General features: G+C 33.9%; 1 protein-coding gene across 4 annotated transcripts in view; it reads left to right on the top strand.

Moving 5' to 3' along the window:
* LOC136849218 (uncharacterized) overlaps positions 1 to 14,594 on the top strand; it is a 760,295-nt gene that overhangs the window by 359,347 nt on the left and 386,354 nt on the right. For all 4 annotated transcript variants that reach the window (XM_067122421.1, XM_067122439.1, XM_067122450.1 and 1 more), the window contains exon 8: positions 14,162 to 14,313. In XM_067122421.1, coding sequence (XP_066978522.1) covers positions 14,162 to 14,313 — 152 coding nt within the window. The remainder of the gene's footprint in view (positions 1 to 14,161; positions 14,314 to 14,594) is intronic.

Consider the following 14,594-nt stretch of genomic DNA (forward strand, 5'->3'; position numbering starts at 1 on the left):
TCCTTGATAGTTATTCTTCCATTGCTACAATCTAGTGTAATTCCACATCTTTTCATAGCCTGGAAGGAAAATAGAGCTTGAGCTGGAAAATATTTCTCTTCCACCACCACAAACTCTTCCCTGAATTTCTTATTTAGAATTTTATCTCTAAAATGACATTGCCTAGAGCCCTTATTTGCTTTCCAGCGATCCCCTTTATGGTCCTATAGGATTTTCTCATTTGGGAAAGCTCACAACCTATATGTTCTGTTAAAGTGCCTTTATCTATGATACTTACAGTACTGCCTGTATCCAGCAATATGGAACTCAGTACACCTTCTAAGTGTGCTTGTATGATGGCCAACTCTTCCTGACACGTATTAAAATTCTTTACAGAAAACACTATTTCATTACTTCGAGTAATGTCTGTTGGGGATACATCCTTATTCAATGTCACTATTTCTTTCTGTAAGGATGGACCTTTCTGCTGCGCTCTCTGTGATTGTCACTGAGAATTCCCTTGATTTGGGTTACTGGGTGAGGTATTCTGATTATTAGGCTTAGTATTGTGGTTATTTTGAGACCCCTGAGAATTTCCCTGTCTGTTGTACCAACAGTTCTGGATCAAATGTCCTATCCTATTGCAATTCGAACACCATTTGTTTCTTCTACAATTCTGTGTTGTATGGTTGGAATAACCACAATTTCCACAATTTTGTCTCTGCCTATTTGAGTGTGGTCTATTATTCCCTGAAATTTGGCCTTGACTAGCTCCCCTCTGTCCAGGAGCCCTGTTATTTCCACTGTTACTTCCATTGGTTCCAGTGGTATTCCCATTGTTACCTCTATTTGGCGGCCTACCTTGATTGTTTCTGTTTGATTGATTAAATCTCCTATTGTTGTTCCCACCATTTCTATCAGACGAATTTCTGTTTCCCTGATGCCTAGACCTAGCTTGCCCTGATTGGTTTCTACTGGACTGGTTGCTATTATTTCTTGGGCTTCCACTAGCTACGGTTCCCGTAAAATCTGCACTACTACTTGATGAATTCTGTTTTACTTTCCTTTCTATGTACATCAAGGTTTGTACAATTCCATCATTTGACTTCCTATCGTAGTACTTCTTTAAGGCTACTCTTTCTTCCTTACCCAAAGCATCGTAGATTGGCCCTAATGACATATACCTTGGATATCCTAGCTAAATCTGTTTCATCATCATCAAAGTCATCCTTCCTTCCAACAACAATTCCTACATCTTTCATATCTGTCGTCACTCTGTCTATAGCTTCTTCAACTCTGGTTGCTAACACTAAGTGATTACCATCATATTTCTGATGATGGAAAGATCCTATGTTGTACCATGGATCTTTCTGTGCTTCTGGTTGCCAAAACTGTAAGCACTGTTTCTTGAATTCGTTAAACAGAGTAATTTTCTTAAAAAATACTGAATGAAGAACTGTATGTGCATCACCATGTTCCATACTAACATACAAGAGTGCTTCATCTATTTTCTTTCTCTCATCTGTGATACCGGCAGCTGAAATTCTGCTTTCTGTGTCTGCCAGCCATTGATTTACACTATATTCTTCTAGTCTACTTTTATCTACATTACTTTGGTCTACCGTTCCACAAAATCTAGAGGCTTGGGTGATTACTGCGGCTTGAGCAGGTACAGTCAAATTTGTTGGGTTAGTGGTTACAACGGAAGTGTTAAGCGCACTAGTTATCTGTAAACTAAGTGGGGGACCCTGACTATGAGAACGTCTGGATCTAGTATTACTAGGATTAATTTGCCTAGAAAGTCGTTCAGGTACAGGCCTTAGGTTATATTGAGTCTGGTCTCCGCCCCTTGTCTGTTGCAGTCGGGAAATTACTTCATCCAAGGATTCATTCATATCAACTAATAAAATATTCAATGATTCCAAGAATGAAAAAATTGAAAAAAAAAAATTTGAGAAGCAGATAACTTACTTCAATTTCATGTTTGCTGAGTTCTTAGTGACTGTATCCACTTGACAATAGAAATTCAATTTTCCCTAACTCATTCCTTCATAGGACTCTCTCACAATCTGAAAAAGTCTGATATTAGTTTGGACTTATAACAGTTGTTTGGGTTCCATTGCAAAAATGCTGCGCCAAGTGTATAACAAAAAAATTATGATAGAATAATTTAAACAGAATTATCTCTATCACCAAGTGAACGAAAATTTGTTTCGTAAAAAAATTACTAAATAAAAAAAAAATTATTTCCTTCTTACATCAATAAGGAAATATTATTCAGATAATTATTCTTCAAAAAAAAATAATTTATTTGAATTATTTATGTTTGAGAAAAAAAAAATTATTTGCACACTGCAGGGAAAAATAATTATGTTAAAATTTCATGCACATAAAAAATTAATTATTCACAGAAAAAAAATTTTTCTTGATAATTCCCCGATACTAGGAATGAATGATTACTATTCAAATAGCTTCATGTCATCTTGCACTTGAAGATAGCGCTGATCGCACATGAGCGCAAATGTGTCGTTAGCATCCAGCGATAATCGGCACATCTTGGCCGACTTCCAAGTCCGTACTTGCTGAATTTGTCGAAGAAAATTTGGAATTCCTTCCAAATTGTTGATTGAAGTGGGAAATACCAGTGTCTATTCTCCTGTTGATTGAAGACGGTAACTTCAACGCGTTGGCGGTTATCAGCAAAGGTCGTTGACTTCCAAAACTGTATCTCTTTCGTTTTTCTTCACTATCGCTCGTCGTCATCCACTCTCTCGTCGCCGCCGCTCTGGTACCGCTAATTTCCACTTAGTCACCTTTTAGCAACCAAAAATTGTGGGAATTTCGTGTATTTAAGTCCGCATACACGATAGAAAAGTTCCCTGAACTGACGTAGATATTAGCGACTTTCATACGTCCGCCAGCACTGTTTGTTTTTGTCTGACTTCACTTGCTGCGATCGATCATGAGTAGGCGAGTTGCTGATTAATCTTGTAAATTTCGTTATACTTCTTATAAAAATCACCGCTGTTCTATGCTGTGATTATTACTATTGTTCTTATTATTGTAATAGTTAATTATTAAACTGAATTTCTTGTTGATCTTATTGTTGCTAACGTTCGAAAGTTTCAAACTGGGCAGAGATTTACCACTGTCAATTTTTCATTCCGATCGACGCAAAAAGTTTCACTGTTTCTTGGAATATTTTTTCTGCTTCGTTTCCTCTGCTCTCTTCTATTACTGTGTTTATGTTTCTAGTTGCTGAAGACCATCTTGAAATTGTTTGCGCTTTTTAATTTGAGAGTTAGTTATTAGAGCAATCACTGCTCACTCTCTGTAAATTTCTAGGGCCGTGAACATTTATTGTTTTTCAAATGTGCGCTGGCGAAATCCCACCGCTGCCACCAATTTTTTATGTTATGGGGTCTCAAATATGAATGTCTCTGTTTCTGTCTGTTGTTGTTTCACTTTGGAAGACCTGGGTATTGAGTTCTGTGATAGTAACTTTTGGTTAACTCAGTAGAAACGTAAACTTGAAATTATTCTTCTTACACTTTCTATCTTATTTCAGGAGGGGGTAAGGATTCACCGGGCACGGTTTTTCTTAGGTTTTATTTTTTATAACACTATAATAGTTCACACGGCCAGCCACACTGGACTTAGAAATTTCTTGATGTTCAGAGAGGAGAGTGACACAATCTTACCCAGAAGAGGTTTTCAAGTTAACTCTCCTTAAAAATTGATCAGAATGAACTCTGGACCTATGTTGAAGAAAACTCCTCCTCCTTGAGGATGTCTGCTTTGCTCTTAATGGTTCAATCTTAACTCCCACTTTTGGCAAAGGACAAATCAGGTCAATTTTGCTGACCTTTCATTTAATAACCATCCTCTAGCTCCTCCTTCCCATATCTCAACTTGGTTGTTTAGTTACAACTTAAACTCCAATCTACTTGGTCTCATGGCTCATCAGTTTTATCAACATCTCTCTCTCTCTCTCTCTCTCTCTCTCTCTCTCTCTCTCTCTCTCATGAATAACCATGATCAGTGAATTTCATACATTATTCACTGTAAAAATACTTTCAAATTCATTGCATAACATATTAATCACTTGAAAAATCAAACAAGTTTATCAGAATATGTGTGGCATATCAACAATTAAACAAGAAATATTCTAGAGTAAAAGGGCATCACTCCATTAAATAACTAACTGTTTCCCTGGTCTTAATTCACTTAAGCAAAACTAAAAGAACAAAGCATGTTTATCATTTTGCCTTGTGCACACACAATTAATCCTATTCACTGGTGGTCAATAAATGAAACACTGTTTTTTCTCAAAATTTTGAAATTCAAAATTTTTAATTAGAATTCATAATCTGAAAAATTTACTATTACTTGAAAATAACACAAAACTTATTCATTCTTGAATTAAATTATGAAACAAAACTAATTCACAAAAACTTTAATTTATCAGGAATTTAAATTAATCAAGAAAAATTTAAACTATCAAGAATTACTCAAGATTTGAAAAGAAAATCTTAATGAATGAAAAATTAAGTAAAGTATGCAATGTTAAATTACCAAGAAATATTTAAAATGCTACGTTAAATAAATGATACATCACAAACATAAAAAAAATGTGAAAATATGAAGAGTGCACTCACAAGAACACACACAATTCCATAAAAGATTTATCAATAATAATTTCACTAAGGCAAAATTTTCCTAACTTATTATACCACTGTATTAATAAGTAAAATTCATGTTACCTCACGCAAACTTGTGAAAATTGTTATTCCAAATTGTCCTCATGTTATGCAAAAACAAAGCACACACTGTTATCTCAACTAATGACAACTGAAATGAAACAAGTCTTCGCCGAACACACGCACGTGTTTCTTATACTACGCTTTTATCAGGAACGATATTATTCATTCTAAATTACGCTCTCAAGTTATTTAAATCATTAGTTCTTTTGAGATCTGATGGCAAACTAAATATGACACTTCAGTAATCACTGTCATTACACATAACACATGATAAATAAAAGAGTAAATATATCAAAATATCTCATGATATAAGGCATATATATATATATATATATGTTAAAGTTCTTTCTTTTTCTGTTGTATGTTTTTAGTTTTTCACTTCTTACCTTGATTTCCGTGATGTCCTTCTGCATTGCTATCACTGATGATGTACTATCTCTCTTAGATTAATTATTTTTAGTATTGATATCTCAGAAAGGCGTATAGAGATGAGATCGGTAATTTCTTCATTCACTTTAATTAGTACTTAGTATTATAAGGATCAGTACAAAATTAACAAGTTAAAGTAGTATAAAACAAAATCACTCTGGAGTAATTAACTTGACTCAGTCTATATGGGAAACACGGAAGCGAGGGGAGACGTACTCTCCCTTGAAGGACACAGTTCTGATCTGCTCTCTGGCGGTCTCTAGCCTGTTGGACCCTTGGAATTCTTGTTATCTGCAATCTCCACCTCCTTCTAGCCCTATTGGAAGGATTTATCAGCAAGGCCTCCCCTTCAAATAGTTGATTGGAAAGACTGTAGTGGGTGTGATTCAAATCTCTCCTTAGAAGACTTGATTGAGGTGATCTTAGGAGGGTGTGTGAAAGACCCTCCCTAGTATGTTTGATTGAGGGTGTGAAGTGACATCACTTTGTCCAGCCCCAATTTCCTGGATTTCATGAAAACGCCTCCTGAGAAGGGGGTTATAGAACCAGCTGCTGTAAGTTTTTTGGCTGTGCTGACTCATGATTTGTTAACTTAATCGCGAGGCTAATACTTCTCACTTTTATGAATGTTTTTATGGCTTCAACATGATATACTTTTTTGAGTTCATGCAAAAATCCTGCCTCAATCAGCTCATTTGAACTTTAAATAATAATCTTTTAGCTTTTTAGGCTTCTCTCTCTCTCTCTCTCTCTCTCTCTCTCTCTCTCTCTCTCTCTCTCTCTCTCTCTCTCTCTCTCTCTCTTTCTATATATATATATATATATATATATATATATATATATATATATATATATATATATATATATATATATATATATATTACATCACTACATCACTGGTCATGCTATCTCACACTGCCCTCAGTGTGACAAAAAGAATACAGTTCAATGGATGATTGCAAAATCACACAAATAAAATTTTATTTATATGATTGCCCATCAAGTGATATCTCAAAAATATTTAAATTGCACAAACTGTGTCAATGTAGTAATGTGAAAAAATCAACTAAGAATATATGGTAGAAAATTCACACATTATATCATGAATCAAAAGAGATACATATATACATATACAATGAATTACCATACTGTAAAAATGGTTAACTGTTTTAACACATAATGCAAATAATAATATACAAAGAATTCAGTAGTAAATTGTGTCTGTAAGATCATTTTACTCTCCATTGGCCCTTTTTATTTCTGTTATAATCCTCTCAATATTTGAAATTACCACACCTTTGACTAAAATTGTAAACACTATTATTACAATTATGATTATGACCAAGTTGAATAGAGACAGAATTGGTGAAACATTTTCTTTGTAATAGAAAAATTCATCTACTAAATCCAACTCCTTTATTTGTTTTAACTTCTGAGACAGTTTAAATTCATTTAACTTCACCAGAGTAGTTCATGTATGGGCATTTTTATGGATTGTTATTTCTGTGAAGACATGAAGTTCATAATATAATTTATTAGGAATAACTAACTTGCATGTCTTATCAAAAGCATGGACATTATTGAAATTAATTTCAATACTTATATTATGGCAATTAATAGTTGCTGTTACTGTATTCAGTGAAAATACAAAAATTGACTGTTCTACTAGGATGGAAACAAAATCATGTTTTATAATTGTTTTACATTACTGTCTCTTTGATTTTTGTTTTCAATTATTTCTTGAACACAAGGATAGGTAACACTAGAATAATCTTATTTTTAACTACCTTGGTTGTTATCAAATTATAATAGACCATTATATGTTTACTGAATAGGGGTATAATGTCCTTCTACCAAAAAATCACTAATTATGCCCTCTAACTCCCTTTGGTTGATTTAATGTTTTTAATATTCCTTTATATGCTAACAAAATGGCATTTAACAGATCTTCATGGTCTTGCAAGACAGTTCTAACATTGTTCATAAAGGTATTTAAATGTTGTTCATCTGTTATTATCTTAATCTCATTGGTAATGTTGCTGTTCACTGTATTACTGAATACTTTTATTTTTTCTAATTCATTGTTGTTTAAGTTTTGAGATTGTATCATTTTTTATTTAGTACAATGCCCCTTGTTGCTGCCCATTTCTCCAGTTTGTCTATACGGGCCCTTTCTTTTTCTACATTAGAATCAGTGGCTACACCAAACAATTGATTAAGTGCTGTTCCTATAAAAGGTATGAGGGATCATTTGATCTTGTATTTAACACACTTCCTATGTCATCATCTAGTTTTTCCAACAATGGCAAAATTCCTTTGAAACATCTTTCAACGTCATTTCATTGATAAGCACTGATGTAATGTCAATTCACTATTCCCAAGTCCTTTATTAATTTCACAGATCCCTTTTTTCTAGTAGTGCACCCTTCTTCCGATCACCATCTCGGATTTTTAAAGCAGTGTTATGATAATCAAGAAGAACCACATGTTTGTATCTGTAAGAATAAGCCTTATCAGATATTCTGTATACATGAGGTAATTTAATGTCTACATATATTGTTTTTATATATAACAGTTCAACACTTTACATAAATTTATCTTTTTTAAGTTGTATTTGTTATTTATTGGTTCCTGTTTATCTTCTTTCAATAATTCAACTATTCTTTTATTGGACCAAGAGTCTGTTTTTATTACCTTTACATGATTGGTATGAACAATTTTTCTTTTAGATCACTCTCACTTTTGATCTGTAGCTTATTTAATTTTAACACTTCTAATACCCTATAAGAACTTTGAAACTTTGGGAATACCTTTACAATAGGACCTTCTAGAACATGATTCTGAACATATACATGAGCACATACTACAATTTTTGTCATAGTACTTTGCTTGACACTGTGAGCTTCTTTAAGTCTAGTCCTATTTGTTTGATCGTTTCACAAGTACGTCTAGTTTTTCCAGGCAATATAGTCTTAAGTAGTTATAAGTATGTCAGGGTGGTGTGGCATCAGCTGGTAACATATTTGGTAGTCTCTTCTGGAGAAATCTGTATAACAAGTATTGTGGTGATTCTCCTACTGTTTCATTTACAGTATTGTTTATAGTAAACTGTACGTCTTCCAAAGCTAAATCCCAGTCTTCTGTATTAGGTTTAACTAAAGTTTTCAGGATATCCTTTATCTTATGATTAGTTCTTTCTACTGCTCCATTTGAAATTGGTTTATATGCTGTGATTTGACATTTATTTATCTCATAAAATTCACATTATTTTCTTAAAAGTTCACTAGTAAATTCTGCTGCATTATCAGAAAGAAGAACTTGTGGACATGAATGTCTTGTAATAATTCAAGATTTAAGAGCTTCTGCTACTGTAATTGATCTCTATTTCTTACTGGTACAATTTCTACATATCTTGTTAGATAGTCTAAAAAGACTAATATTTGTTTATTCCTCTAACAGTGGTGTGAAATGGACCTAAAAGTCCATAGATACGACCTGAAATGGATTCAACTCTGATGGGTATTTTTCAAGTGGAGCTTTTGGATTTACATTACCTTTTTATTTCTATTACAAACTACACAATTTTGTACAAAGTTCTTGGCATCTTCACTACAATGGGGCCAAAAATAGTTTCTGGTTAGGATTCTATTTGTCTTTTTGATTCTAGGATGTCCTGCTAACTTGTATGAGTGGGTTAGTTCTAAGATTTCTCTGATTAGTGGTTTTGGGATGTATAGACGAGAATAACCATTCTTCTCTGTTGGTCTTTTATACAATAATCCATTGATTAAAAAAAAATCAGGTTTTAAAGATTCATCTGTCATTAATTGTCCTATTATATGCCTGATTTCTGTATCCATCCCTTGTTATATTTGTACTTTTCTAAATCTAAATCTACCACCTGACAGCTAAAGCAAAAGTATTAGTGGTAATACATTTCTCTGTTTCTTCTTGGGATCTGGATAATGCATCTGCTAGTGTATTAAATTTCCCTGGGATATATCTGAATTCTGGGGCAAATTCTAGTACACTAATGAACCATCTATTGAACTTCATGTTATCTGGGGCAAATTCTAGTACACTAATGAACCATCTATTGAACTTCATGTTATTTGTAAAAGTTCTCTTCTTAAACAAATCACAAATTGTTTTATGATCAGTAAGTACATTGACTTTATGTCCTAAGATTGTGTCTAAATTTCCTTAGACCCCAGTATAATGCTAAGCATTCTCATTCTATTGTACTATAGTTTTCTCTCTGCAGCATTCAAAACTCTACTGGCATAATATACTGCTCTCATTCTTGTTTTGTCCTTTTGTAATAATAGCCCCTAGCCCGGTACTTGAGGCATCACAGGCTAAGTAAAAGTCTTTGGAGAAATCTGGGTAGACTAGTTCGGGATTTCTGACCATTTTACTCTTTATTGTTTGGAAGGCTGTCTCTTGTTCTTTATTCCATTCATTTTTGACATCTTTCTTTGTTAATTCTGTTAATGGTTTGGCTATTGTAGCAAAGCCCTTAATGAAAGGTCTATAGTAGCTTACTATTCCTAGGAATTGTCTCAATGCTTTCAGATTGGTAGGAGCTGGATATTCAACTATTGCCTTTATCTTGCCTGCTTGCATTCGCAGATCATCTTCACTAATTACATGTCCTAAGTATTCTGAGGATTTCATTAAGAATTGACATTTCTTTAATTTGATTGATCCTGCTCTTCTTAATCTTTCTAGGACTATTTCTAAAGTTTTAAGGTGACTTTCTAAATCTTTGCTAAAAATGATAAAATCATCTAAGTAAACTGCAACATTTTCTGTATCCCCTAATATTTGAAGCATTAATCTAACAAACGTTAAAGGAGCCAAGTGAGTCCAAATGGCATGACTTCAAATTGCAAGTGTTCTTTTTGTGTGCTGAAGGCTGTGTATGGTTTCGACTTCTTTATTGCCTAACGGTACTTGCCAGTATCCACTAAGTAAATCTAAAGATGAAAATATCCTTGCACCTCCTAATTGAGCTAACATATCTTGAATCAGTGGCATTGGCTTTCTATTGGGGATGGTGTTGGAATTTAACATTAGGTGATATCGAATGCATTTTTCTGTGTTTTGGGTTTTAAATTTTATTGTTTTTTCATCTTTTTTGCAGTGAAACCTATGACAAAACACAAAAATGAGAACAGAGAGTTAAAATAAAAATGAAAATAGTGTAAAATAGAAACAAAAAAGAAGTGTGTGTTTGTGCTGTGCATGTGTTACAAATTTACATAGTGTGAGTCTCTCTCTCTTTTCTCTCTTTTGCATTATTCATAATTATTTCATTACAAGTTGCATACAGTATTGTAATATTCTTTATTAAAATGTTGAAAAGGCTTAAACATAAAAAAAAGCTCTGTCGAAGTCAAATACCTGCCTACCCCTCGCCACCCATCCAACACTGCATTCCTACCCCCTCCCAGCCAAGGAAACCTTGGTGCACTCCCTTTCCATGGTGCTTCAGTCTCCCAACAAGTCTCTCTCTCTCTCTCTCTCTCTCTCTCTCTCTCTCTCTCTCTCTCTCTCTCTCTCTCTCCATCCAACCTTTGAACTTTTCCTGGCCTCTCACACCTCTAAACCCTTTTCAGTCTGTTTATGGATGTAAACAACATTTCCTTAGACTCATGATATGGTTGTGTTCAGATGATGGGCAAGTGGATAAGAAGAGATGACACACACACACATGTATATACAGTAAGAGACTGGTTGTAGGTCCTGACCAGGTCAGCTTGACGAAGGACTGTTACATGTTGGTAGAAAAACTATATATACTAGCAACAGTATGGACGAACATCACAACTGTTTGAGACTGAATCCACATCTGACAGGTTTCAAAGGGGGAGTGGTGACTTAAACTCATTAGTGCAACTGGTAGGGGTCCAGATATATACTCAAGAGACTATACTGACAGATACAGACTGTTAGAAACTACAACTCCTCACCTGACAGGTGTTGAGGGTGAGTTATGAAAAAACTCATTAGTGCTAGTGACCACATACTATGTTCATGAATTTAACAGTTGTTTTTTCACACATATCTACTGCCTTCCTTAAAATTTAAAAATTTTCGAAAATTCTTTTGAAATTAATGGGATCAAGTTCATACGTGCCTTGGCTGCTATTCATATTATGGCCATAACTTTCTTTTATAAAACTAGATTCCATGACATTCCTTTCCAGTGCGATATTAGAATACATTATCTTTCTTGCCCCTTCCCAGTTCATACCATGATTGTTCTCACTAACTTGTATAAAAATTCTACTGTTCACCCCTGTATGTCTAAACTTGTTATGCTGTTCTATTCTCTTTTCCAGTATTTTACCAGTTTGCCCAGTGTTAAAAGTTGTCACAAGACTTACATTGAAATTTATAAACACACTTTAGTATTGTCACGAGAGTTCTTTACAAGTACACGTTTCATTGTTTTATTCTTAAATGCGACATTAACACCAAAATTCTTAAGAAGATGGAGGGATAGCTTTCACATTATTCTCTTGTAGTACAGATAGACCATTGATTTTCCAGTATCCGCTGATCCGGAACCTCTTTTAATCCATACAAAATTATGATCGAAACTTTAAAATGCCCATCAAAATTTCAAAACTCTTGCCACTGCTAGACTAATACACTGTTTGCTAATTTTGCATAAATATTTGGTAAACCTTAAGAAAAAGGATTTGGTAAGAATTGCTACAAATAAGTATATACTGTACAGTATTATCAATAGAGAATGTCTGCTGAATCACGATATAGGTCTGATATTGAGCAAACAATAATACATTGTCTAAAATCCATGTTACATGTCACACGTAAAAACGACAGAGAATGATAGTGGTCAATTTTGCATAAAAAACGGGCATGAACAGATGCAGGAAAACTAGTACAGGTATAGTGTAAGGTCATTACAGTATTTGGAAGATGCACGCCTTCGTAGATTGTGTTATGTAATTGTTTATACATGTATTTCACTTAATTATTTAATTTATATTTAATATTTGTTTAGTGTGTGTTGACAAGAGGGGGACCATCACTGGTTTGGAAAAAGAAAAAAATTGGTGTGGCCTAGAACCAGGGATGCCTGAAAATCAATGGTCTACCAGTACAAGCAAATTTTTTTGTGTTATCAGGTCCTTTTTTGTTTTGATACAGTCTTTTTTGCCACTTCTAATGCATTGTATAATACACATTCAGGAACTTTCAATTCTTGTCTGTATTCCTAATCTTATCTCTTTCATTTTCAGTGTATTCTGGGCTACAGATATGTATTGCTCTTAAAACACAAATGTGACCACTGATTTCGTAACCTAATTGCTTTGGCCAAAATAAAAATGCACAGGAAGAAATATTGAATCTAGCTTTGTAAAAGAAAGTATTGATCATGATATGAATATCAGTGAAGGCATGTATAAACTTGATACTATAATTTCAGAAGAAATCTGTAAAATGTTTAAATTCTAAGGAAGGCAGTACTGTAGATATGCATGGAAAAAGGATTATCATGTTTGTGAACACAGTATGGGTCTCAAGCACTATTGAGTTTTTCCATAACTCACCCTTCACATCTATCTGTCGGTGTGGATTTACAGTTGCCAACAGCCTGTGTTTGTTGGTACTGTTTTGTGGGTATATATTGTGATTTCTACCACTAGGACTAGTGAGTTTAGTCACCAATCACTCTTTTGACACCTGTCAGTTGTGGATTCGAAGTCGCAAACGGTTGTGTATGTTCGCTGTTACTGTCTCTATAGTATATACTGTATATTGTGATTTTTACCATTATGAATCATTTCTTTGTCAATGGCCTCGAAATAAAGATGAAACCAGTCAGGACCTACACCATCTCATTTTTTCACCTTTGGTGATGTGTGATAAACGAATCGTGTGTTGAAGTGATTATGATCATACATTCGTGTGTTTGTGTGTGTATACAGCATAAGAGGTTGAACTCAAGAAAATTGAGAGAAATAAAGTAAGATATGCATTTATTACAGAAAACATATCAAACCAATGATAATTCAGAACAATCGAAAAACTTCGAAAGATTAACACATACCAGTTTCTTTTAGATAAAACACACACAAACAAACAGGAAACTTGAACACTTATAACTTAAACTGAATAGTAATGTCAGAAGAAATGACCTCAGTTTATTATTGCAAAGTCTCATACAAATTCAACATAGTTTTTTTGTCAAACAGGTGAACATGTATATAAACACTAAGTAATTGCTGCATGATCCATGGCAATGTCAAACAGGTGAACATGTATATAAACACTAAGTAATTGCTGCATGATCCATGGCAACGTCAAAGTCACTGAAGTGTTTGGCAGGTGATGCGCCGTATAATACCCATTGACGTATTTTCCCACTCAAAGTTTCCGGGCTCCTCACAACATAGAGAACATACTTGCAGATGTAACTGCCACTGATGCCAGCTAACATTTAGCACTTCGAAATACAAGCATAAATTTGTAGAAAGTAGAGCAGTTGTCATTTCCACAAATGATGCAGTAATAAGCGTGTTTGTAAAGAAAAACAAAAAATATTGTCGTCATGATATGTTGCACTAAACAGAAATAGAAACTTTAATCTTCCAGATCTGCATGAGCTAGTCTACCTGAGAAGTTACAATTATTTCGTGCATATATGGTGTTATTAAGTATGTAAATGTTTTAGTTTTGTAAGTTTAACATATTATGTAATTTGCATATTATAGTCACGTGTGTCTTTTGGTAAAAAATGTGGAAATTTGAACTTTGTTGCAATCAAAAGCTAATGAAAACTGTTATGTAACTTTTGTTCACAGTATTTATGTATGCATGTGTAAAACTTTAAAATTTAAGTAGGTAAAGGAACAGTGTTCTTAATGACTAGTGACATATTTTATTATTTGCATAATGCATTCTTGTTTGTATTACTGCTTACTACTGAAAATGTATAATAATTTTCTTTGCAGTGTTTACTGGCAATTCTCTTGGCAAGAACTTAAGTATGAATAATGTTGGCAGTGGGCCTCGAAGACCACCTTCCCACCAAGAATTGGTTGCTCATGCCCAAAGCATCATGCAGAAGGCTCTCCTTAAGCAAGAACTAGAAAAAGCCAAAGAGGTAATGCTAAACATTTAAGTTTTGGTAGTAAACATTTTTGTAAGTTTAGATGTAAAAATTGGTCTCTTATGTAATTAAAAAAAATCTTTTCCGATGCCTCTGTTCCTTCTTATATTTAGCACTTTCTACTTCTTGCTCTCTTCTTCCCTCCTAATACTTTCAGATTATATGCTTTTCACAGATCCTCCCTCCTAATACTTTCCAATTATATGCTTTTCACAGATCCTTCCTCCTAATACTTTCCAATTAAATGCTTTTCACAGATCTTCCCTCCTAATGCT

Source organism: Macrobrachium rosenbergii, chromosome 2, assembly GCF_040412425.1.
Source record: "Macrobrachium rosenbergii isolate ZJJX-2024 chromosome 2, ASM4041242v1, whole genome shotgun sequence".
Classification (NCBI taxonomy): Eukaryota; Metazoa; Arthropoda; class Malacostraca; order Decapoda; family Palaemonidae; genus Macrobrachium; species Macrobrachium rosenbergii.